A 26,137-nucleotide genomic window follows, 5' to 3' on the forward strand; every position below is an offset into this window, starting at 1 on the left:
AGGGGCTGTAAGAGGCATTGTGAACTGCTTTGTCCCCCTTCTTAAGAAATAAATTAAACTTTCTTTAGAAAGTACTTCTGTACATTTATTTTTATACTGTAGAGAAAGTTACAACTTTTAAAAAATATTGTATAAATAAATGAAATAGTACATAAACCAGGCAAAATGAAAGGATTAATATGTGCTTCATGAAAAGAATCAGTTTCTGCAACACAAAAATCACCTACACTCCACAGTCTTTTGGATCAAATGGCAACTACATATAAATGCAAAGTAAGTACTGGTATGTCAGTGGTACAAAAACATCTTTGATGTGGTCACTTAGGAATTGTTGAAGAAAAAAAAAACCTCAATGCTAAATAAAATAGCTGAGAAGCTACATAAACAGGGGAGTTACTCTACCCCTTCCTGTTTCCAACTTTTAGGAATCTTAAGTTTATTCAAAATTTTGACATTTACAACCCATACCTACTATCTTGTCATCATTAATTCAGAATGGTAGTTTTAACAACTTTAAAACTTACATCTCCTAAGTTTTCTCCTAAAACTTACATCTGAATCTCCTAAGAAGAGTACAGAAATGTTTCTGTACTCTTCCTCAGGGATTAGCTTAACCTTTATAAGGTAATACCATTCTCTCCCAGGATACAAAGAACATTGAAGGATAGATACCTCTTCATTTATTCCAGAGAGACCCTTAATTATGATGGAAACTGGATGTATTTTTCCTAAGATTCTTCAAATCCTTCCCCTTAAATCAGCTATGGAAAGGCCAATGGCCCAGGGGGTAGAACTTTTCATTTTAATAATCTCTTAGGTGCTAGCAATCACATCTTTGTGGACATTTTCCCACTGCTCAGGATTTTTATCAGTTCCTATATCTGAGTTCAGATCCTTCAGAGAGGCACAAGCAATATTAACTCCACACAGGAACACGCGAGTCTCCGTGCTCTCCAAGGATCTACCCATGACAGCTTTCAGACTGGATACCAAGCTTTTGCCCAATCAGGAAAGGAAAAAGGGCAGAATCCAGATTATAACCACTTCCAATGACATGTTTTTGGGGGGCAGTTTTACTTAACTTCCAGGCTACATAAGTTAAGATATGCATGGGATTGGAAACAATCATCTTGCAGTGAGGACTGTATTGGATAATATTAGATATGGATTTAAACATGGCCATACTTCATTGGACTAAATTAAGGTGGGTTTCTCCCTTTTCCTGGCATGCACCTGCTGTGATAATCACCAGATCGGAGTTCGCAGTGAAAGGTAGCCTTGGCTGGCAACAATATTTGTCATTTTCACACAAGGACTGCCATGTTGAAGATCCGTTGTTTGGCCCTTCAGTTTGCCATCTGTAGCATCCCCCAAAGCAAGCTCATCACGCAAGCCTTTAAGCAGGATGCTGATAGCACAGGCCACACCAACCGATCCAGTTCCTATAATGGAAAGTGTATTGTGATGAATGGCTTCCTCTGAAGTTAAATTCTTTATAAACTCACATTTGACAGTCGCCAGCCTGGACACAGGGGTAACGGGCCAAGGGCGCCTGAGTGGGATGCAGGCTGGCTGGTGGGGACATCCCCAGACTCAGGAAATTTGCTCTCCCAGTGCCCACTCTCCAGCTGGCGCACAGGACTCCCACACTCATGGCCATTCACTCAAAAGCTGGGGGAAGAGAATGGAAGAATGCAGCAGATATATGGTTTGAGGTGTGAAAAGAAGGGAGCTTGTGATGCTTGGCCACCTCCTCAGCCTGCTACTGAGTCTGTGCAAGGCTGTGAGCCAATGGACAATCAGCGTGGTGTTGAGGATGTACAAGGTTGTTGGCAGTCGACGCCTCTTCAAGCTTGCTACTGTGGCTGCGCCAGGCAGGCCCAGCTTGTGAGGATTCACTACAGCCTCTATAAAGTACAATGGTACCTCAGTGTTGATCGTTAGTTCTTTCTGGAACTCCTGACCAGTGCCGAAACCACTGAGTACCAAGTGAGGAAGCATTTTCTCTTTCAGGGTGGCGTCATGACTCACACAAGTTCTAGCAAGTGCAATGAGTCCCAAGGAAGTGCCAAGTGCTGAAACATTTTTTTCTCACCAAAATGCAGTGAGTACCAGGATTGGCAAGGTCTGAAGCCTATGAGTACTGAGGTATGACTGTGCTTCTTTTTTAAAAAAATTTTAATTGTCTTTTTTTCTATCACCATTTATCCTCCTTATACCCTCTTCTACCTCCTGCCACACTGGTCTCCTCAGCAATCACCACACTCTCGGTGTCCATGAGTTCTTTTTCTTCTGCTAGATCCCTCCACCTCTTTACCCCTGCCCCCCGCAGAGCTGTCAACTACTCTCCATCTATGAGTCTGTCTCTGTTTTGCTTGTTAGTTCAGTTTGTTCATTAAATTCCACATATGAGTGAGATCATATGGTACTTGTTTTTCTCTGACTGGCTTATTTCACTTAGCATAAAGCTCTCCAGGTCCATTCATGCTGTCCAGTTGCAAAGGGTAAAGTTTTCTTCTTTTTTACAGCTAAGTAGTATTCCATTGTGTATATGTGCCATAGTTGTTTTATCCATTTATCTACTGATGGACGCTTGGGCTGCTTCCAGATTTTGGCTATTGTAAATACTGGTGCAATGAACATAGAGGTGCTTATATTTTTTTGAATTAGTGTTTTGGGTTTCTTTGGATAAACTGACAGAAATGGAATTGCTGGGTCATGAGGCAGTGCTGTTTTTCATTGTTTTTAATTTTTGAGATAACTTCATGCTGTGCTCCACAATGACGTTTCTTGAGATAGGCCTGTAATGCTATGAATATCCCTCTTAGAACTGCTTTTGCTGTGTCCTACAGATTTTGGATTGTTGTGCTCTCATTTTCATTTGTTTCAAGCTATCTTTTGATGTCTTCCTTGATCTCATCGTTGACCCATGCCAACATTGTTTAATGATAACATGTTATTTAGCTTCCATGTCTTTGTGTATTTTTCAGTGTTCTTCTTGTGACCGATTTCTAGTTTCATAGCATTATAGCCAGAGAAGATGCTTGAAATGATTTCAACCTTCTTAAATTTACTGAGACTTGTTTTGTGTCCTAATGTGGTCTATCTTAGAAAATGTTCCATATGCATTGAAAAGAATTTATATTCTGCTGCTTTGGGGTGAAATGCTCTGAAGGTATCAGTTAAATCCTTTTGGTCTAGAGTGTCATTTATGGCCACTGTCTCCTTGTTGATTTTTAAAGTACTTCTTGAGCTTGTTTTATAAACACAAATTCTCTTCAATATTCAATGTGTATAATTGGCCAACCCAGATTTTTTATTTTTAGTATGTATGCCAATTAAAAGTGCTTTAATTAAGTACAGATGAAAATAAGGTTAAGTTTTCTAAAGTGTAACATGCCAGAGAGAAAGGAGCCTGTGCATCGTCTCCCAGTGGCCCCTTGCACCAATTCCTTGCATATGCTGAGATGGAGATCCGGTTCTACATTGTATCCAGTTTGAGAACCTTCTGCTGGGAAAGGCTTCCATCGCCTTTATGACAGTCATGACCATGGTTGACAAACTGTGAATTCTCAAAGCTTTCCAGGCGGCGAAGCAGATCGCGCCAGCGCCTCACGGTGCCCCGGGCCCGGGCAGACGCGCTTTCTGGTAGGGCAGCACGGGCTATGCCCCACTTATTGAACCATTCAGGGCTTCTCTTTTCAGGCAATGAGAATGTTGTAACACGTCCAGCTAGCATTCCCGCTGCAGCAACAGTCCCTAGGAAAAGTCCACCTTTAACCTGGAAAAGCTGGTCATCAGTAGACCCAGAGCCTCCCGCCCAGTGGACTGCTGCGCAGTCTCAGGGCCCACAGGCTCCATATTTATAATAAAGCCACCACCACTGCTTCTGGCAACAACTGGGTCCAGGTAGAAGTGATGCGAATGAAAATTTTGAAAATCTACAATAAACTACACCTTAATACCTCACCTTTCTTAGCCATACACTATTTTATATTAACATATAAAAAAGTACAGCATATGAGTGAGAGCTTGAGGCAGCCTACAGGGTTTCTTAGTTGTCTGAGCTAGAAAATTAGTACCTGTAAAACAAAGGGCAGAAATGAGGACTGAAAGATGCCTCTTTGCAAAACTGCAAGAAAAGTCCTTTTTCATTTCTTCTGGGGCTTGTGATTAAAGGCCAAAGTTTAGAGGACACATATGAAGGGAAAGAAAATTATTATATTAATTCACTGAGGAACAGAGTGAAGAAATAAAATGGACTCATTAGAGTCAAGCTGCTATATCACTAAAATCGAGTAGGTTGAGGTATGAGGAAATAATCCTAGTCTTGTTTACTAGCCTGGCAAACTGGACATACATCAAACCTCCAGATAATCCTCTGATTACCCCTGAAGGACTAGGGAAAGAATGTTCACATATCCAGACCACCTGATATCCACTATCCAGACCACTGGTCATCTAGATGATTAACATCTCAGACCATTTCAGAGGCTAAGAATGTAGTAAAGCCACTATGGAAAACAGCATGGAGTTTTCTAAAAAAAAATAAATAAATAAAGAACAGAACTACCATATGATCCAGCAATTCCTTTTCTGGGTATCTACCAGAAAATTTTGAAAACATTTATTCATAAAAATATATGTATCCCTATGTTCATTGCAACACTATTCACAGTGGCCAAGAAATGAAACAACCAGAGTGTCCTTCAACAGATCATTGGATAAAGGTGTGGCACATATATACAATGGAATATGAGACATCTCTCAGTATAGATTAAATACTGCCATTCGCAACAACATGGATGAATCTTGAGAATAGCATGCTAACAAAGTCAGTCAGATGGAAAAAGTCATGAACCACATGACTTCACATGCATGTCGGATAAAACTGAGAGCAACAACCGAACAAACAAGACAAACAAACAAAAACTAGGGACAGAGACAACAGTATGGTGGTTACGAGAGGGGAAGAGGCTAGGGGAGGAAGAAAAGAGTAAACAGGGTCAGACATAGGGTGACGGAAGGAGTGTTGACTTTGGGTGGTGAACACACAATGCAATGCACAGATGATGTATTATAGAAAGGTACGCTGAAAGCTATGTGACTTTATTAAACAATGTCACTCCAATAAGTTTAATAAAAATTTAAACAAAAAAGAATGCAGGACTGATTCTTCTTAAGAATGTACTTTCTATTACAAGAACCCTCAGCTTTTCTTTTTCCTTCGATACACTGGGTATTTTCTAGGTGTGTTTGTGGTTTGCAACCTCTCACAGCCTTGAATAAATTATAATCATTTATTTCTAGTAAAGCCTCCAGAGTCTTTTTGAGTTCCTTCGACATATACGGTGTTAGCGTCATGGGGTCCAAAGAATGCTCCATTTCAATCCCAGGGCCACCGGTGGGGCTCATGCCCACTGTGCTCCGTTGTCTCCCCAACAGCTCTGGGATTATTCCAGCTATGAGTCTTTTCGGTTCTGAACTCTCCTTCAGTTGAGGTTCAGACCTTTATTCTTGGGTCCTCTGATACTGGGTGCCCTGTTTTTAAGTCTGTTACAAATAGACAATCTCATTCTGGAATGTCAGCTGGATTCATGGTCCACCCTCTGCTAAGTATTTGTCTAGGTGGACTTGGATATAAAGGACAATTTGGAGTTACAGTGGTCTCTCTGGAGAACTTTTGAGATTCTGAAATTAGTATGTTTATATGCACAATTAGAGAATCTTAGGAATGTTAAATAAGTTAAATGAGAAGAAGCATTTTTCAATCAGTATTGAGAAGCCTCTAAGAAATTGAATGCTTCAAAGATAGATAACATCTCTTTTGTCTTTTTGTCTGGCCATGATAGCTTTCAGGGAAATTTTTCTTTAACATGGCAACTTCTAAAAAGTTCCCTAAAGCCCTGGCCAGTGTGGCGTCATTGGTTGGAGCATCATTCCCTACCAGAAACGTTTCAGGTTTGATTCCTGGTCAGGGCACAGAGTTTTGGGGTTCAATCCCTGGTACATACTGGAGGCAACTGATCGATTTCCTCTCTTGCATTGATGTTTTTCTCTCTCCCTTCCTCTCTGTCTCAAAAGCAATGAAAGGATGTCCTTGGGTGAGGATTAAAAAAAAAGTCAAAACTTCCCACAAAATCTAGCTAGTTATGTATACAAACATTTTGTGCTTTTTAATAAAATGGACCAACGTAGCCAAAATAATTTAAAATTCTAATGGCCATTAACGGAAAACTTTAAGTGCACCCCAAGAGACCTCCCTTAAAGAGAGAATTCCAAACCTCTCCGAAGACAATGGAATTTATTCTTTGATATTCAAAAACAAAATGACTTCAAAAACCAGTTCTAAAAGGAGTCTGAAAGAAACTTTGGCCATCTGAGCAGGTGCTTTAAAATCTCTTACTGTTTCTCCTGCTGGAAACATGACAAGATATTTGAAAGCATTTGGTAACTTTTGGGTTAGAAAATTGGCAAATTTGGAAGCTAAAGATTCAGGGCCTGAAAGGAATGCTTTTAAGTCCTTCTCCCCTAAACTAAAATAAAACTATGTATCCGGAGAGGAAGAGGAAAATTAGGAATGATGCAGTTGGATGCATAGATCAACCTGTAGTATCACTTTAAATTACAACCTAATTTGGGGGGAAGTGAGAGCAACTGTCCTCATCTTACAAGTCTTTTCAAAACCAGAAGTGCAACTCTAGAAGTAGTTCAGATTCCACCTATCTTTACCGTCCCCAATGGGAAAGAAGGGTTTTTAAAGCACAAACTGCTGCTTTGGCTCCCAGGCTCCTTGCCAACGAACAATACAAGTCTTAATTGTCTTCACCATAAATAATAAGAAATAGGCTTAGCCAACTGAATGAATAAACTTAACTTATTCCAACTGATACTGAATTAGTCGTTTTGTTTTTTGTTTTTTTCTTCTCCTCACCACACCTGTCTCAGGGCTAACATTTTAAAATGAAGACATCAGCTCTCCCCTTGCATCTGTTTATATATGTGCATGTATGTTTACCTCTGGAGGATACTGCTAGAATTGGTTTATACAAAGTTCTGTTTAATTGGTTTAAAGGAATTAAGTAGTAATATAAAAATTCTCAAAAATATAATAGAAAGGAACCCAAATGTTTTTCAGAATCATGTGTTTTGAGAAAATATTTGATATTAAAGTTGGTTTGAGTTTGGTTTGGTTAAATAGGCATGTCTTTGGAGTTATTAACCTTAAGTATAATACTTTTATTCTACTTGGGTTTATTAGTCAAATAAGTTCACGTTATCTTGGTTGCACAGCTTGTCAGCAAGAAAAATAATTTAGTATGATGAATTTTTTATAAGTTATTGAGAACAAGTAAAATAAGTAGATGTAGATCAAGTAAGTTTTTAGGTGAACTTTTCAGCATTATTTAAGTTTTATGGGATGTCTACATAGTTTCTGAAAATCTTTTGGTAACTTGAAACCTTTGAGTTTTGACAAATTAAATTAAATGATGAGTCAAATTAAAATCATAGAATATCTAGATCATTTCTAAATAAAATACTGAAACGTTGTTAAATAAATTTATCTATGTTTGACTCCTTATTACAGAGAAACTAAAAGATAAACTTGGATTTGTTAATTAATTAATATGTTCTGTGCTTTGTTAAGAAAGCATATGTCTCTAAAACTTATGGACTATGCCTGACAGTATTTCTTCTCCGAGGAAACACCACGTGGCGGATGATGCCGGTGCTGTGGAAGGGCCCTGGAACGGGAGGCCACAGCGTGTGTGGATTTGGGAGCAGCATCCAGGGCGCAGGTTGAGACCGGGGTCAGGCGGGGTGAAGCCGTGGAGCTCACAGAGGCGAGGCCAGGGGCAAGCAGTGGATCCTGGTCACTAGGCTGGGCTGCCTGGTCAAGGACATGAAGATTACATCCCTGGAGCAGGTCTATTTCTTCTCCATGCCCATCAAGGAATCAGATCATTGACTTTTTCCTGGGGGCATCCCTCGAGGAGAGAGGTTTTGAAGATCATGCTGGTGCAAAAGCAGACTGGCGCTGGCCAGCGGATGCTCAAGGCATTTGTGGCCATGGGGAACTACAATGGATAAGTCGGCTGGGTGTTGAGTGCTCTAAAGAAGTAGTCACTGCCATCTGTCAGGTCATCATACTGGCCAAAATCTCTATTGTCCCCGTGTGGCGAGGCTACTGGGGGGGACAAGATCAATGAGTCCCACACCGTCCCTTGCAAGGTGACTGGCTGCTGGGGCTCTGTGCTGGTGCACTCCACCTCCACCCGCCCCCAGAGGCGGGGGGGGGGGCATCGTCTTAGCCCCTGTACCCAAGTAGCTGTTGATGACAGCCGATATCGACAACTGCTACACCTTGGCCAGGGGCTGAACTGCCACCTTGGCAACTTTGCCAGGGCCACCTTTGATGCCATCCCCAAGACCCACTGCAGCTATCTCACCCCAACCTCTGGAAAGAGGCTGTGTTCACCAAGTCTCCCTACAGGAATTCACTGGCCGCCTTGTACAGGCCACCCCAGAGTTTCCGGGCAGCGGACCGAGGCTCCAGCTGCAGCCACTACATAAGTTAATACAAGAAAAATAAAGTGAATTAAGTCTGTTAAAAAAAACCCAACTAAATACATATGTATATAATAGATATATTTACTTTGACAGTAAAAGAGCCTCTGTTTCCAGAGGTTATGAAATGTATTCATAAATTTTCCATTCTAAAGAATGCTAATTGCTTACCTTTCAGTTATCATTAGAAATTAAGGTTTCTAAGGACTAAGAATTTAATTAATATGGAAGGAAATAATATGTATTTTCAGTAAAAGAGGATATAAGGTATGGAAATGCATTTTTGAGGAAAGCTTCATAAAAAATTACCTTGGGAAAGAAACTTTATGTGAGATAAGGCTGGATAAGATTAAATAAATTTGTTACAAGGGTTTTTTAAAAAATAAGCTTTAATATCAATACTGTACTAAATCTAATATTCTTTCACCTGTTAAAAGGACAAATTTTCTTGGATGATTGGTCCATTCTTGATAAGGTATTATGAACGTTTTCTGCCAAGAAAGCAAAGATTCTTTTTTATCAAAATAATTCTTGTGTTTTATGTCACCTTAATCAGGTCTTTAATTAGTTAAGACAACAGGAAAATATGACCCAAAATCAAAAGAAAAATCACTGTGCGGAAATAGATACAGGCACAGGGAAGCTAAGTGACTGCCCCAAGCTCATAGCTAGTTACTTCTGGATCTAGGCTTTGAACCCAGGCGAGTTAGAGCCCACGCTGTAACCACTATGCTCATCTGCATGTGGTATGACAGGACAAACAAGATGTTCCCACAGTCCATCTTTTTAGTGGAGATGTGCTGACGACGAGAGAGAGGTGGCTTCAGGTTATATGGCCAGGTTGATGGGGTGGTTGCAGTGAGCTGCAATCCTTCCGGTCTGGAGTTTTTGATCAGTGGTTGAAATGCCTTGATAGTTGGGACAGCTTCATATGGTACTTTAATAACTGAGGTGCCATACATTCATTCAACATGTATTGTATTCTAGGCATTGTCTTGGATGCTTCAGATGAGTATCATCTTAAAAGCATTTCATATGTGTATTTTTAGATAACATTACTTTAGAGAGAAAAGTTACAATGAAATCTGGTTTATTCATTAGAAGTTAGGTCTAATACTCTATGCCCTGCCTATTTTCTAGGGCAGTTGGATGGATGAACTCTGATCCAGCTTGTGAAATAACTTGGCTGCAATAAATCATTGTAAAATTCTAATGAAGTGGTAATAATCAATATAGTATACATTTCTTTTCAACTTCTTGGACACTGCAATGAAAGAAAAGTCAAATGCCAATCAAGTCAAGTCACAGCATGGACAACTGACACTCAGCACGTGAAATTTAAGTAATAAGCCACAGGTTCAGAATACCTTTGGAAACATCTGATAACTGCTACATTAAATTACTCACTTAGGGGTTTCTTATGAACAATATGGTTCATCCAGTTTATTTTCGTATATGGTACTCAATCCTGTTTCACACACATATTGTAAAATATTCTATTTCATGTGTGTATGTATTTAACTTACAAGCTCTTTCCTAACACTGTAATCCTTTCGTGATGATTCACCGCACCTAACAGTATAGTCAGGAAAGAGTCATTTAACTGAATCTGTGTATTGAGGGTAAATGTTTAGACTTGTTCTTTTTTCTATAATAAATAATATAAAGGAGAGGTATAATGCTGGTTTTAGTGTTTTTTTCATTTATTATATAAAAGAAAAAAATTAATGCAGTTGGTTTGTACACATTGAAATTCCATAAAACAAATCCATAGAAATTAGTATATTATATGCATGCACTCTGCATTTTCTTTGTTAAATGTTTTGGTTCACAAAAATAACAACACAATTTTTTTTCCTTTAAAGCCACTAAAGCAGAGGGAGAACAAAACATGCAGCACTGTACACATTTGCATAGTATATTTTACCCAGCATGCCTTGTAGAATGCTACACATTTACCTATATAAGAAAAATAAAAGGGGGGTAAATTATCAAAATAATAACTAAAGTTTAAAGAAAGAAAAAAATTATGTGATAAAGGTGATTTTTCCCCATACTTTGTAACTGGCAATATAGCAAATAGCTTGGGATACCAACAGTCCTCTCAGGATAGCAGGGAATATCTTTTTACATCAAATTGCCATACTTATTTTCATTAGTAGTAAGTTTCTGTTTATTCCCCTCCCACTACCCCTTCAAAAAAAAAAAAGCAAGTGGTTTTATGTTTCAAAATAGTATTCAGTACAAACAAACTGAAAAAATCCCTAACTACTTTTTTTTGTTGGGACATTTTTATTTACCATTCTGACTTTAGGCTGTGAAAAATGTAAAACATTTCAAACACATCTGAAATTCAGAGGAACTCTATGAGCTTACTTGCTGTTACTTTTTTGTAGTTGTGATTGAAGAAGAAATAAGAACAGTAAGTATAGTGTGAGTCTTATAACAAAATAAAATTTAATAAGTTCTATGGAAGGGAATAAAGTAAAATAAATTACATCCACAGATAGCAGAGTTATGAAGCAAATTGCTGGAAAAGTATTAAGCAGCAAGTTAGAAAGATGATAAGTGAAATAAATATGATAGAACTAAAGCTATGTCTTTTCAAAAATACAACTGCCAATTTTAACAGTGAATTTGTTGCAAGTTTGTGCTATAACAAATGTGCTTCTTTCTCTTCAATCTATTTCCATATTACTGGCAAAATATATATATCTTTATAATTTTGTACTGTACAATATATGTTTTTGCTACGTTATTTTTCTACTGCTAATGCAGATTAGAAGTAACAACACAAATTTATTTTGGCAATAAAATGCTTTCCTTTTAATAACATACCAGAAAATATTGTAAGGCATATGAAAAACAGTATGCAACAATATAGCATTAATGGTCCTGTGTCTTTAATACATCCCTTATGCATACAGAATTCACACTGATTTCAGTTACAAGTGTGTGCGGGTCTCACATGCAAGTAGGGTAAGAGTGGCCCCTACATAAGTATAGACAAAGACATTTTTTGAGAAATTTAAGTGTTAAAACATAACCAAGAACACCTACCCAGTATTGCAAAGGTAGAGGCCAGCTACTTTGGGTTCTTAAATAGGTCTCATTGGAACTTATACTTTTCAAAGAGGAAGCATCAGTTTAATTTCCAAAACACTCTGAATTCATTAGAAACATTTTTTAAAATAATTTTCTGCGAACATTTTACATACATTAAAAGAAACAAAGGAAAGTTTCGTATGTAACTATGACTCCCCAAAACTAATTGCTATTCTCTTATTTATACATTTTTTTCATGGTAAGTAGGAATACAGCCCTTAGTCAAGATTATCGGATGAAATATTTTCAAGTCTTCTGATAATGTCCCTCAATTATATGAAGCATTTGGAATTAAATCATCCACAAGCAGACAAAGATAGTTGCTATACGAGGATGTATTTCATTGAGAATGTTTTAAGAAAAGAAGAAACCTTTAAAAAGTAATTTTTGAATGCTCTAGCTCTCTGTCTATATAAATCATTTTACTATTTTGACTCACTTGACTGTTTAAGTGAACAACAAAAAAGTTATCCTTGTTGTCTGACAGCTGTTGTTTTGACTGGTTTGATCATGATTGTCATTCAAAAGAGCTGGACTGTTCTCTGACCTACAGACACAGCTTGAGTAAGTAACTTAGTAAGATTATAGTATGAACAATATTTAAAGATATGTGGAGCTAAGAAAACAAATTTTATTATATAATTTCCTATAATGTTTTCATTCATATAGTCATTCAAAGATGAGTTTTATAAAATTAAAAAGAAAACAACATGCAACATTGTCATGAAAGACAAAAGCAAAAATAGAAAAGAAATAAGGGGTACATTTCCATTTATTTGAAATATGTTATAAAGTTTTTTCCAATGACATGGGAGTCCAAGAAAATGTATTGTCTTACCCAGTAAATGCCTAAGTATCCATAGGAGAAGTCAAGGTTCAACAAAATTTGAATTTACAAACCAGCTGCACTTAAACATCAAGTATCTGGATCTGCTCTCTTTTGGACTTGGAGCTAGATATTATAAAAGTTACACACAAAGACAATTCCCTTGCAGTTTGATTTGTTCCCTATGGTGAATGATTTATTAAATTAACCTTGCTTTCTAATAAATAGTGAATCAATTCAAAGAATCACTAAGATGGAAGAAATGAAAGAGTATCAAGAGCATTTTGGAAATAGTTAAAATTTAAAGGGAAGGTGTGTTTTAACAATTTATGTATTTAGCTTTGCAGCAAGGTTAGCAGTAATGGTAGTAAATTTGATCACTACTTATTGAAAAGTGTTTTTCTCTTTCAAGACAGTTTGTCTTCTCTAGAGAAGAGGTAGTATAAATATCAATATATAGGGCAATTTCTATAATGGTATTACATTGTTTTTATTTTTAACAAATACCAAAATAAAATTGTATAACTAAGAAAATACACTAGCATGCAAATTAAGGTTATCTCGAAATATTCTTAACTGACATCCTGGGTCTCAACAACATTTTCTGATGTGTTCTTTCAAAGAATTTAAATTTGCGAACCAACTATTGGCATGATTTTCTTTTCTCCCTCCCTTCCACTGTCCTAGCTCCTATTATGAATTTTAAGGCCCCACACAAAGGACAAGTTCAAGTATGCAGGTATGAAAAGAGGTTAACATTCCAAAAATACAATTTGCAAATAACAATAATAAATAAAGTAATTAACAAATTATTTAAAGGGAACAAATAATTTGCTCAGAATTTGTTTTATGTTTAAAAAATTCATTTCCTTAAGGACTAAGTGCAATGAAATATCGTCACATAATTAAGACTCTCTTATTAGGAAAGACTATTAGTCTAAATTGTTAATTTCAATTTTCTTTCCAATAGAACTGTATAAAGATAAGAGAGAATCATTAGTCATTTATAAACATTTCTAAGTGTTGCTTTAAATATTGGAGTAAACAAAATCACATTTTTTATTATAATACTGAAGTCACATTATAGCCTTGAGAATTAATATCAGTATTGACAAAATGCATTCCTTTTTTTCCAGGACTACATTTCCACATTGTCACATGAGTCTGCACTATTACATGTTCAGTGACTGAAATTACAGAATATGTAATTTACATATTCTGAAATTATATATACTGAAATTTCAGAATATGTGGTTTATACTACAAGTCAAAACAGCCTCAAAATATTATAAGACTTCTTTCTCCTGCTTATCATTTGCTATTTTTAAATGATATCAGTTAAAAACAAATTATTTGTAGAATATGTATTTTCCAAAGGTGCTTGATGTGCTTGGCAAAAATAAAACTTTTCATTTAGTATATATCTGTATTTTAGTATCATTTACACAATAAACTCTAAGGCTTAAAAAAAGGAAAATGCATCTCTTATTCATGTGGAGAAGATAAACATTACAAAAGGAATGGGAAAAAATATGCCATATCAAAGTAAAATTTTAAATATATCTATCAAGAAAATATACATTATACCCTTTCCAAGATTGTTAGCTTTTCAATAAGAATGCAAAGCAAAACAGATATGGACACTTTATGGTAAATGACAGATTGGTTTGTGCAGATATTGAATGGACCTCTCTCTCTATCAGCATGACACGGAAGACTTAGAAACAAGGCTTTGAGAGGCCTTTTATAACAAGTGATTTTTAAAGTTGAAAGAGTACGGTAACCTTGCTGACTAGGAAATATATGTAAATGCTGTTATAGCTACCTGCCATAAAATGTAAGTATCTTAAAGTAGTTAAATGACCGATTGCTAATGCTACTACAGAAAAAGCAGAACAGCTGTCTAGTCTAAATTTATACACCTTGGCGCACTCTTTGCAATTAAATACTTTAATGTGCACAAACAAGAAACCAGTAAAGCATCTAGAAAAATGTTTTGGCTAATGTTTTCTTTCTCATGCAGATATGTGCTGTACATGTAATAAATATATTTTGTTTGCTGGAAAATGCTCTTCTGTGCTCTAACAAAATATTCAGTAATGGCAGGTTATATGTTTATTAAAGTGCCTAATGGATACAGCTCTTTTAAATGTCTTAACTGAAAGTTCTGTAAGCTTCACTAGATGACAAAAGAACCTCATAAGCCAGCCAGTATCACATGTTAATTTTTAGAATTTACTTAGCCCATATTTTTTAATTGTATCGAATATCTGTGATAATATACATAATTATAGGCATCCTCATGATCAGCTAAACAGGTTCATGATGGAGTACGCACAGCGAACATGAGGGGAGGGAATGTGGGATGTCTTCATGGGGCTGAAGAGATGTATAATTCATGAAGAATATGGAACTTATATTCATGGTAAGGAAAGTTATTTAACTGGTGCATGCTGTGAGATTCTAAATATTGAAAGGCTTGGTAGGGCGAATAAGATAATAGAAAATGAATTATTACTGTTTTCAAAAAATAGGTTTTATGACATGTACCAGTACAAAAGGATTTTTATGCATGGTCCAGTTGGGGCTTTAGAAAAATGCATGCATTGTAGACTTTTAGAAACAAAAGCCTTTTCCTAAAGACATTTATGTATTGTATAAAATGGTCAATTTCAATAATTTCTTGGATCATAATGAATCTAAGTCTTCCTTAAAAATATAAGACAGAAGGTCACCAATTCCGTAATTATAGCCACTGGAAAAACTGTGAAGACTTAATATGTGAAGAGGAGTGTTGATTAGAAATAAGACAACTCAATCTCCAAATTCTTTATAATTCTTTGCAATAAAAATGCTATAAGTTTAGTGAACAAATATATTCTGAATCTATGAGTTTATTTTTATTGCAAGCTTTTAAATTCTTCATTTGTTTTCACATTTTCAGTTTAATTGTTTTGTATAAACACATCTTTCAATATCAAAATTGAATGTGTCTATATGAAACTAACATCTTTAGTGTCATTATAAAGAATTTGGTGAAGGGCTAGAGCATTCAGATATTCAGAGACAGAGGCTGAGTGAAGCAATGAAAAAATACTCAATTTTGCCTGGCGGGAAACACTGAACCCATGTTTGCAGTAAGTGGACGGATAAATTCCCACCTGAAGATGTTTAGCTTTGCACTCAGGAGGATCTGTGTCCATCCTTATTGCCTGACTGCAGGTTCCTGGATGTATTAAGTTGTGCTCAGATTGATTAAGATGGAAACAACACCCCATCTTCCATTTCATATAACCAGCTATGATTGGGCTTCCCTTTACTCTTCTTTCTCACTGCAAAAGAAATTTTGAGATTTTTTGCCAACTTCAAAAGAGCTAACAGTAGTGACTAAACAAAAAGCAAAACACTTTGAAACAACAGCTGTGCCAGGAAAGAAATAAAAATATTAAAATCTTGAGGAGACTGTATAATTTCTGCATTAATTTGAGATTTTTTTTGGCACTATCAATATATTTGGTAAGTTAGAAAAGCCATTCTGGCAACATTAACATGTATTAAAATGTGGATATGTTCCAGCTTTAAGTGTAAATTTAACTTTCAGCAAATAAATACCATAGCTGGTTTTGGCTTCTATTGGTATTTTGATATTCTCATTAATTAGTTTTTTTCAGATTTTTTTAAAGGGTTCACAACATGCTGAAGTAGACTTTCTAGTCGATTCACCCAAATTCCAAAGGAATTGGTTTATAAATTGGTTCCAACTGGAACTGGTCATTTGGAATTTCCAGCATGGGAAATTATTTTATATGTGCCTCAATAAGTACCTTAAATTACAAATTGATGTGTCTAAATCTAATGAAGAAAACAAAGGTACTGTTATGTAAATGTTGCACTTAAAATATCTATATGATTGGGCATCTAATATCCATCCAGACTTAAGGGCATAATGTACATTTTTTTTTTTGCCCCCTTAGCATCAAATGACAGCAGCCCATTAACACAGTAAATACTGTGCTGTACTTGCCAAGTTAAGATGATTGGTTTATCCTAGCAGTGCTATGGCAAATTGTCAACAGGTGAATTTTTTGTTTGTTTCTGCAGACTCAAAGCCTATGTCGGGAGTCATGGCTATATCCCCCAGGCGATCCTCGGTTCCTATGGGGTTTGTAAGTGTCCTGGTATGAGTCAGGATAATCTTCTTCCACAAGAGGATAATGATCTCGGCTATGCTGGGAACTGGAAGACAAGCGATTCCTACTCTTCCGAGCCCTTTCATTGTGATAATTTTCATCAGAGGTCATTAGACTTCGTCTTTCAATTGGAGAGTTCTCTGTGGAATGGTTGCTGTGCCTCACACGCTGACTCTAAAAATATCAGATAGTTCATTGATTAAATAATGTCAGCTTCATTCATCTAGAACATGTACGTGTGTACAAACAGTAGGCTCTGTACAATAAGATGCGGAATATCTGACTTAATAAAGCAGTTTGATGCACAAATGGTCTGCTCAAAATATCTGATCTTATTTATTTGGGATATAACATGCAAATATGCCAAAATGCTGACAGCTTATGAATTTAATTACATAATGCTGCATGATTATGCTTCCTATTGAAAATACAGAATTGAATGTTAACTGCAGAATGGAACTTAATATATATAGGAAGGCCTAATGATTCCCCTTTTGCTGCAAAAATGAGGGTTATTTTACTACTGGGAAATAAAGTTCAGAATAACATTCATTATTTTATTTCTCTTTTGAAGTGATAAAGTCTTTCTCTGTCTATGGTCACATGCTTCACCTTTAACTCTCTGAATGTTCCTTATACCATTTAAAAATATTTTAATGCAACTATGATTTGTGCTTATAAAATAATGCATTTGTTTCCTCATCCTACATAATGTAATATTCTTTCTGCAGGAGTATACGACAATACTGTAGTCAACTAATTGATACATTTACAAATCTTGCTTCCTCAACTGAAATGTCCTGCAAAAATAATCCTTAGATATAAACTAAATTCCTCTAATACCATTGATTGAAATTATCCTCACTTATTCAACATTTTTCTTCAAATCATGAAAAAACATGTATCGAAGCTGTGTCTACCTGCTTAGATGGGTCACCTCAGTTGAGAAACAGGATCATGATAAAACCAAAGATCCAGATGCATTTTCTCTAAAAGACACCTACCTTCGCACAGAAGGAAACAGTCTACAGTCACAGCCTGTGCCTTTAACCTCACTGGGGTCTAACAATTAAACGCCATGGTTACTAGGCGAAATAGGTCACGGGAAAAAGGGCACCACATCAATTCAAGTGAAACGGGAGAAGCACTCTAGGTGGATGTGTTAGAGATGATGAGTCAAGACTGTTATATTTATAGACAAAGTACAACATTTCATTTCTATGTACATTTCAGAAGCATATGGTTTCATGCATCCCTTTCACATCCCAGAATGTACAATTTGGAGCCAACCCAAATTAGTCAGTGGAAATGCCACACTCAGATCAGCACACAGGCAATGAAGCAAGGCAAGAAATAGTCCTGGTGCATACATATATACTGTATATTGTATACAATGTTGTATATTATGTACAGTGTATGTGTATATTATACAGTAGCACATTTCCGATGTTCATTTCCAGCCTATAAAGTTATTCATTTATATGGCAGTTTTTCTGCTTACAAAGATGCAGTTTTGTAGCAGAGTAATACAGTTATAATAGCATCTCAGAGAGTGCCATTTATCTCAGAGTTAACTCTACATGATCTTCGATTATGACTATCATTATAACCCATTAATACAAAACTAGTCATGATGCAAGAGGGCTCAATTGGCTACCTGTTCCTCAGTCAGCTGGGGATTTGGCCACATTCCAGCAGCTGCTTGATAAACAGTAAATAATAATTGATGTAGAAAGGCAAGACTCACTTTGTATCATAATGCTTCTGGCTCCCCGCACCTAGCTCTGAGTGCAGCACCACAGCAACAGAGGAAAGAACCTGTGCTCGTCCCCAGCTTCCCTAGAGGATACCTGCCATGGACGCTGACCAAGGCGGGTCCCACACACCTCTAAGGAAACTCAGGGATCTGTCCCTGTTTCCAAACAGAGTGGTTCTACTTGGGTGCACGTTCTGTATCCATAGGGCAAGATACAGGCCCCAGCAGCCTCTGGAGTAGGATTAGTTAAGGACAGTCAAAAGGTGCATCTGCCCCAAAGTATTTTACTTAGCTTGCCACTACTGTATAGTCCTTAACAGGTGGCACAGGGGAAAAATGGACAGTTGCACTGAGAAGGTGTTCAGTTGCCTGGCAGAGCCCAGACACAGAGGGATTAAGTTATCTTAGTGAAAGCCACTATGCATGAACAGAGAGCAGAGTCCTAAAGAAAGGGCCACTTTCTGGCTAACTTTGGGTAGCACAGACCATGATTAAAATAATATTTTAGGTTTTTTAATGTAATGGCCACACATGGCTCCCTCTTCAGATGAAGGACAATCCCAGCCTCTATCCCATTCAAGTTCCCTGTGGAATCTTAAAGTAAGGCTGTAAGAGCACGAGTGGAAAGCGACAGTACCTGCAACCCAGAAATTGCTGTGGGGTACGGTGACAGAGCCGTCGAGCCCAAATTCCTTCCGAGCAGCGGGGTCATGGGTGTGCTGCTGGTCGTGTGGGTGGCACGCCAGTACGCCTCCAAGTACTCTCCCAGGTGTTCGCAGGCATCCTCCAGCTGGTTTTCATCCAGTATAACATCGAACATTTCCTGCAAGAAAAGTGCATTTCATTGGTGCTTCATGTTTTCGGCAATGAAACCTGAACTTCTGCTTAATGGAGATCACAGTGTTTCTCAGGTCCAGCGGCAAATATTGGATCTGAGGGGCCATGCTGGCGGTTTCTGAAGTCAGAGTCACGTGAGGAGCCGCAGGGGTAACCACGCGCAAACGTGGACGTTGATGTGAAAACAGAAGTGCTCATTAAATAGTTAGAGTTGTCATTATTTAGAAGAAAAAGATGAAGTAAGCACAAAGGTGTTATAAGTAGAACACAGTGAAAAGAGAATGTATTCACATCTTTATCCATATCTTCCGACAGAGCTGAATTATACTTAGTTCAGAATACGAGAGAAGCGATTAGTGGTACTGAAAGAGGAGTTCTGAAATGTTTGGGGCAATGACAATATCATCGGAATAAACATTTCCATAACCATGTTGAAAGGAATAACATTGACTTAGATCATTTTCAGAATGTCTGTGAAAATGATGTTATCTGTCTCACGATAAAACAATATGGAAAAGAGGTTTAGTATTAATGCAAGAAAATCACATTACAGTGATTTCTGCTAACAGAAGATCATTGTGTGAAATCTGTGAAATGGTTAAAGAAGGATAAGAACTGGGAGTATTTAATGTGGGAGGGGAGGGGGGTCACACGAGCAGGACCTGGTACCCAGATTTCTGGCAGTAACAGCCTTATCTGGCTTATAATCAAGGAGCATTCTTCTGCCCCAGAGGCGCAGAGTGGCCCCTCTGTCACTACAGCGTGATCAGGAACACAGACAGAACACGCCTGGGACACAGATTCTCTGGAGGGACAGTCAGAAGCCACGGCAAAGAGAAAAGCCTTTCCACGAGTAAGTGAAAGCACACCCCAGCTATCAACAGCCGGGTCTGCACCTTCTCTCTCCCACCACCTCCACCCCCACCCGCCTGAAATAAGAACTTCTGAGTAATGAATCAAACTGGGCTACTGTATCAGCACTAATACTGTGTCTGGACAGCAGGTCAATGTCAACTGGATGACTCTGAGTTGGTGGTGAGTCAGCAGATGCGCTCATTATTGTGAGGGCTTCCTGAGGCAGAAGTCACCATGGAAACAATCTCTCCCCCAACACTGACTATTTGAATCTTTTTATCATATTATTCTTTACTGAACATTTTAACCCTGAATAAGGTGACCAGTTCAAACAGACTGGTGTTTGAGAAAACTCACATGAAAACCTTTCCTCCATAGACCGTCTATTAGCAGATTTCAGATGGTTTTCTGAATATTTTATTAATTCATCAAATAATTACTCAGTACCTATTTTGTGCCAGGCATTGTGGATATACGGCGGCAAAGAAACATATGCTCAAGAAACATATTGTCTGGTGGGGGAGACAAGTATTAAAATCCATAATAAGCTGTGTCACACTGGGACTTTAATTCAGAACAACAAAGAGATTGAGTCAGTTAATGCTTGGAGCTGCAGTTTAATGTTCTAGATTTGGAAGGGGGCCCACAGAGATATGTAAAAGTTGAAATTATGAGTGAGGGGAAATTAGGAGTAAGTCAAAGAGTTTTATCTGTAGAGATAAGAGAATAAAACAGATAAAGAGAAGCAAGGACACAATAGAAGAGGCCACATGGCCCATGAGAGACTGGAAAAACAGCTAATTTCTAGCTTCATGAGCATATATTCCTTCAATAAATCCCCTTTTCCACTAAAGTAACTTAAGAGAGTTTCTGTCTATTGCAATTAAAAGCCCCTTCTGCCATTAATGTAAAGTTTCAACAGTCACTTTACTAATAGAGAATCTGAGAATTGTCCACAATGCTGATATAAACATTGCATTCTCCAAGAGCGCTGCAGCGCTTAGTTGAGTAGGACCAGAACTGCCCCACCCCAGAGAGCATGCACCGACTCAGACTGAGAGAGAGGACACAGAAAGAAGAGGGAACTGGCTATCCCAGGAACAGAGGGCCACTCTGTCAGCCACTCCAGGTTAAAACTGTTAGCGAATTCTAGACTGTGTGTTGTTTGGTGTCAGCTGTTTATATAGTTTTATTTATGCTAACTGTATATTTCAATTATATAGGCCTCACTCTATCCTGTGGGTTCTCCCCAATGTGTAATCTCAATAAGTCATTTTTTTTTTTTTTTTTTTTTTTTTTGCTTTCTTAAAGTTTTAAGTCAAGAACCCTCCAGGGACACCTGAAGTGAGGGTCCTCACTACCACAGCCAGACTGTAAAGCCCAGAAAGGGAAAATCTAGGAGAGCAGCACCTACTGCAGAATGTTACTTGAGTGAGACTTGTATCTACTTGACTGTCCCACATGCTGCATTGTCATGGCTGCAGGCACAATTAAACATATACTTAGTTACAAATAATTTTAATAAAGTACTTCTCTGTGATAATAGATTGAGTTTGTCTATATCAGCACAGGTCTGCTTGCTCAAGGCTCCATCATTTCTAGGAAACGATGTGTGTGCACTGCTGAAAAGACAGCTCTATGGTGGAAGGTGATTTGAAACTTCTTTTAGGCTTTCAAAAGCACAGAGGAAAGCAAATGTCAGCTTCTGAATGAAATACTGTGACTTATTTTCAACTAAGAAGAATTATACAGCCTGTGTATCTGTGATGGTTTTTCTTTTGAACTGTTCAGGAAATAACACAGCTGATTAATCAGAGTGTTAGAAAGTGAGTATAATGGGGAAAAAATTTTTAATTATACATGAAATTCAAAGAGAAGCAACCCAATGAATTATGCAAACCAGCTTTTCCTATTTTTCATAAACTTACAAGGCTCAAGGCCAGTCAGCATCTTACTGTGCAGTGCGAGAGGCCTCCAGTGTGGGCTATGGGTTCAGAGGGCTACCTAATCAGCAGAAGAGGGTGTAAGTAATGGGACAGTCACGGGCCATGAACAGGCAGCCCTCCATGGTATCATGCCCTTGAAGACTGCTGGAGACAGGGTAATGCTGAGCTGTTTTCAAAGCACTGCACCTGCGAAAGCCCCTGACATTCTAGGACCGGGTATTTTCTTCAGCTGAGGTGGGCAGAAATCATGTGGCCACTGAACTACAGTGAACAAAGGAGTCTAAACAAACCACTAGAAAACCAACCCTTTTCTGGTAAACCTTTTCAGAAAAATTAAAAACTAAAGCATTTTAAATAACAAGAGTGAAAAACATGTCTCTCGCTCATCCAATGGTTCAAAGAATGAGAACAACAAGGAAAAAAGAAAGGGAAAGATTGAAGCTGAATAAAGGGAAAATGAAAAGATCTGCATTGTCTTTTTTAAAAACTGTGAGTACACGTACTTAATGATCTGTCCAGTTCTCTATTCACAGAGTATCACAAACTTTTCTCAGGGAAGGCGCCTGAATTAGGGCAACCAACTGTGTTAGTTTGCCAGGGACTGAGCGGGAACTTGGGAAACCTTGGAGGAACTAGAATGGTTGGCCATCCTACATTTTGTAGGAGACAGAGCACTTCCTACACTGAGAACTGAAACAGGTTCTACTTATTTCTTTTACATTCTTTTGGGAGGGAAGATGTAGAGAGGGAGTGGGAAAGTGTTTCTTTATGCTATGAAATACATTATTTTCTAGAATAGAGGAAGAATTCCACTAAAACTAACCTAATTTCTAATATGTTTTAGGACGTTGCTATTGAACATTTTAAATAAAAAGTTTATAAAACTTAGAAATTAATTTTGCAGTGTAACTTTTTTTTTAGGTTGGTACCTTACTGAATATTAGCTTCCTAGGAGATTAAATATATACAAACTCTCCCATAGTATGAATGTGTGTGTGTGTGTGTATCTTTACATTTATTTGTTGCACATACATAAAACCTCATGTGGGAAAACTTTCCTGCGTGGAAAAAAGAAATAATAGGGGTGAGAATACTTTTACTTATTTCTATGGGAATATAAAAATCCTAAATTTGCTGCCATTAAAAAAAATGACTGGCAAATACCATTCAGTAAAAGAAAATGGCTGAATGCAAACATGTAATGTTAATTGCAAAATAAACTATCAGTGTTTCTTTCCTATCAAAACTGCATTCTTTATATGATTAAAGCTTTTTAAGCCCTGAGTCCTTAACTCACTGGCCAACTAGTGATAGGAAACAGGACTGTTAAGTTGAAGGGATTTTCCAAGGTTTGGGAGGTCTTACGGGGTAAAGGAAAGCCTACCCACGTTATGGGGCCCTGGCAGTTAGTCTCTGGCACAGTTTCTATGTCAATGAGCTAAACTGGAAAGACAATCAGAATTCTTGCCACTCAGTGGTGGGGAAAACATGAAGGCAAAGGACATCAGTGACTTTGAGCCGTACTAGTTTCTTCCTTTTAATAATCTGGGACATTCATCATGACCCAACCACATTTCCCTCACCACACAGCTCCATCCTGGCCATCTTATCCCTTCCATCCTTATCCTTCAGAGAGCAGCCCATGTCACTCTGTGCAGAAAAGGCACCCGGGGTTTTTAAATTCATGTTAATCCAATCTGTAAGTCTGTATGGGCAGGAGCGAACTATCCCTAACGCCATATATCCGAGTTGGGAGGCTGAGTCCTGGCAGCAGGAAGCGTCTCCTTCGGACTGAGAGAAACAAAATCCCATGTGGCCTTATTTGATGAAGGAAACCTCTGAAACGGATGACTCTCTTTTGCAAAAGCAGTGACATGAATTAAACTATGAATATACAGAGGCTCTGTAATAACGAATGCATCAGTGGGGACGGCATTTCAAACAGATGGGTGAATCCACACGATTCTAAATAATTTAAATAAAATAGCATGGAAAATGACTACTGTGATAGGAATACGATCAAGGATACTGGGCGCTATCATTCACTTCAGAGTTCTTGTGTTTAATAGAATAAATCTGAGTCCACTCAGCAATGGAAAATAAAGGGTGATAGACGAGAACTATTATGGTTACTGTAACGTTAGAGGTTTGCAAGACTCTTTGGAGGAGATGAGTTCCCTCTTGCAGAGAGAGCGATCAATGTCATTTGACAAGCACAAGAAAAATTACATAGTTCAAAGAGCCTCTGGGTCAGCTTTTGGTAACACAAGCCAGCTTGTAACTAAGTAGGTTTTAAGGGTTACATTTCATTTATAGATTCAATTGTCTGCCTATCTGCTTTTCTCACCATGCATTATATAGCTCCTATTACCATAGTGCTGGGGCAATTTGAACTTTGGCCTCCTTAAAATGTACTATTTTCAAATTCTCTGAAAAGTAAATGGGCACCAATACCTGGCAGAAGCCAAATGAAATCTAACAATATACTTTACAGATGTATATTATAAATATAAATTCAGGCTGGTCATACAAAAAGGTACATGTGAAAAGACCTTGGGGGCCCTGATCTCACAGGTCCTCTTCTGTCTGCACCCCACCTTTTATCCTGCAACTCCAGAGTGGGCAAGGGAGGGAAGTCCTCTCCCTGAGCAGAACCATTCAGGAGCCTGGCCCCCAGCTCATCTTCCTGTCTGTGGCAGGTCAAAAATGGCCCCCAAGTTCTTGACACTTCCTGTGTCGCGGTGGAGGGCGTGTCCGCTCTCCTTGAATCTGGGCAGCCTCTGTGACTGCTCTGACTAGAGGAAATCTGTGGAGACGATGCTGTGTCGCTATCTTAAGTCAGGATCTAAGCCTACGAGACTGCTTGCTTTTGGCGCCCTGGGAGCTGCCACGTATGAAGCATATGTTCCTGTTGGAGAGGTCCCAGGGAAAGCCCTGAAACCACACCGAGAGAGAGAGGAGCTCACTGAGCCCAGCCTTCCAGCCACCCCTGACCAGGGACCCTGTCAGACATCAGTTGAATCCCACCAACTCCAGTGGTGGCTGGTTGAAGTCACTAAGTTTTGGGGTAGTTTTTTTGCTCAGTAATAGATAACTAGAACAGTAATAATTCACTAAACAGTAATAAATAACTAGTTTTTTTGCAGAGTAATAAATAACTAGAATCTTGTCCTAGGTAGAACAAAGGTGGCGATGTTGGTGGGTTGACTACATTGAGCCTGCCTACTGCTCCCATAAACAAAATTTGACTGGAACATTCCGCTTCATTTACATATTGTCTAGGGCTGCTTGCTTTCTTGCTACAAAGGCAGAGTTGAGTAGCTTTGTGAAGACCAAATGGCCCACAAAGCCTGAAATATTTACTATTTGACCCTTCACTAAAAAGGTTTTGGAAGAAGACTTACCCATGAAATTCAGGAGAAGCAGAGATTGTTACCCAAAATATGTATTTTGGGGAGATATTGATTATTTTAAGCTGGTTAGTTTTAAGAAATGGAGGTCTCAGGAATAACCTATGACCTGACCCCTAACTGCTTAAACAGAATTTAGATAGAAGACCTGGACCTGCTCCAGGAAGAGCAGTATCATTACAGATAACTAGAGTTTAATATGAATTAGGTGTGAGGGACAGGGAGGAACCTAGCAAACCCATTTGAACAAAGTCCTCTCTGCATCCATTGTTAAAGATATTCCAGCAAACACTTTTTATCAGACATTTGCTTCTGCATCTCCATAATCTCCATATGAATTGCCTACCTGCCCTTTGAAGTCCCGACCCACACCTCCCCCCTCCCTGCTTTCTCCTAAGCTTAAAAAGGCATATAAGATTTAACTGCCAGATTTGTCCTTGGGTCATATATTTTTATGGAACCCCTGATGTACATACATAATTAAATTTGGTTATTTTCTCCTGCTAATCTGTCTAATGTCAATTTGATTAGACTAGCCAGAAAAACTAAGTGGAAAGAAAGAGGAAATTTCCCCCCCACACACAAAACTCATGATTTCTCTCCTGGAGGATGTGTGATAACCAGCCATGTGCCATCCACTGTCT

General features: G+C 38.0%; 1 protein-coding gene and 1 pseudogene across 3 annotated transcripts in view; both read right to left on the bottom strand.

Moving 5' to 3' along the window:
• Window positions 1–1,660, bottom strand: part of LOC129061796 (L-lactate dehydrogenase A-like 6A) — a 3,523-nt pseudogene extending 1,863 nt beyond the window's left edge.
• An 8,663-nt stretch (window positions 1,661–10,323) lies between these two features.
• Window positions 10,324–26,137, bottom strand: part of CACNB4 (calcium voltage-gated channel auxiliary subunit beta 4) — a 132,276-nt gene continuing 116,462 nt past the window's right edge. For 2 of the 3 annotated variants that reach the window (XM_054562703.1, XM_054562704.1), the window contains 2 exons: window positions 19,083–19,268; window positions 10,324–16,863 (listed from right to left, as the gene is read on the bottom strand). In XM_054562703.1, coding sequence (XP_054418678.1) covers window positions 16,603–16,863; window positions 19,083–19,268 — 447 coding nt within the window. In that variant the 3' untranslated portion in view covers window positions 10,324–16,602. Of the gene's footprint in view, window positions 16,864–18,346; window positions 18,388–19,082; window positions 19,269–26,137 lie in introns of all 3 variants that reach the window. The other variant, XM_054562705.1, reaches the window with a different exon arrangement.

Source organism: Pteronotus mesoamericanus, unplaced genomic scaffold, assembly GCF_021234165.1.
Source record: "Pteronotus mesoamericanus isolate MK-2021 breed Mesoamerican mustached bat unplaced genomic scaffold, CSHL_Meso_final scaffold_651, whole genome shotgun sequence".
Lineage (NCBI taxonomy): Eukaryota > Metazoa > Chordata > Mammalia > Chiroptera > Mormoopidae > Pteronotus > Pteronotus mesoamericanus.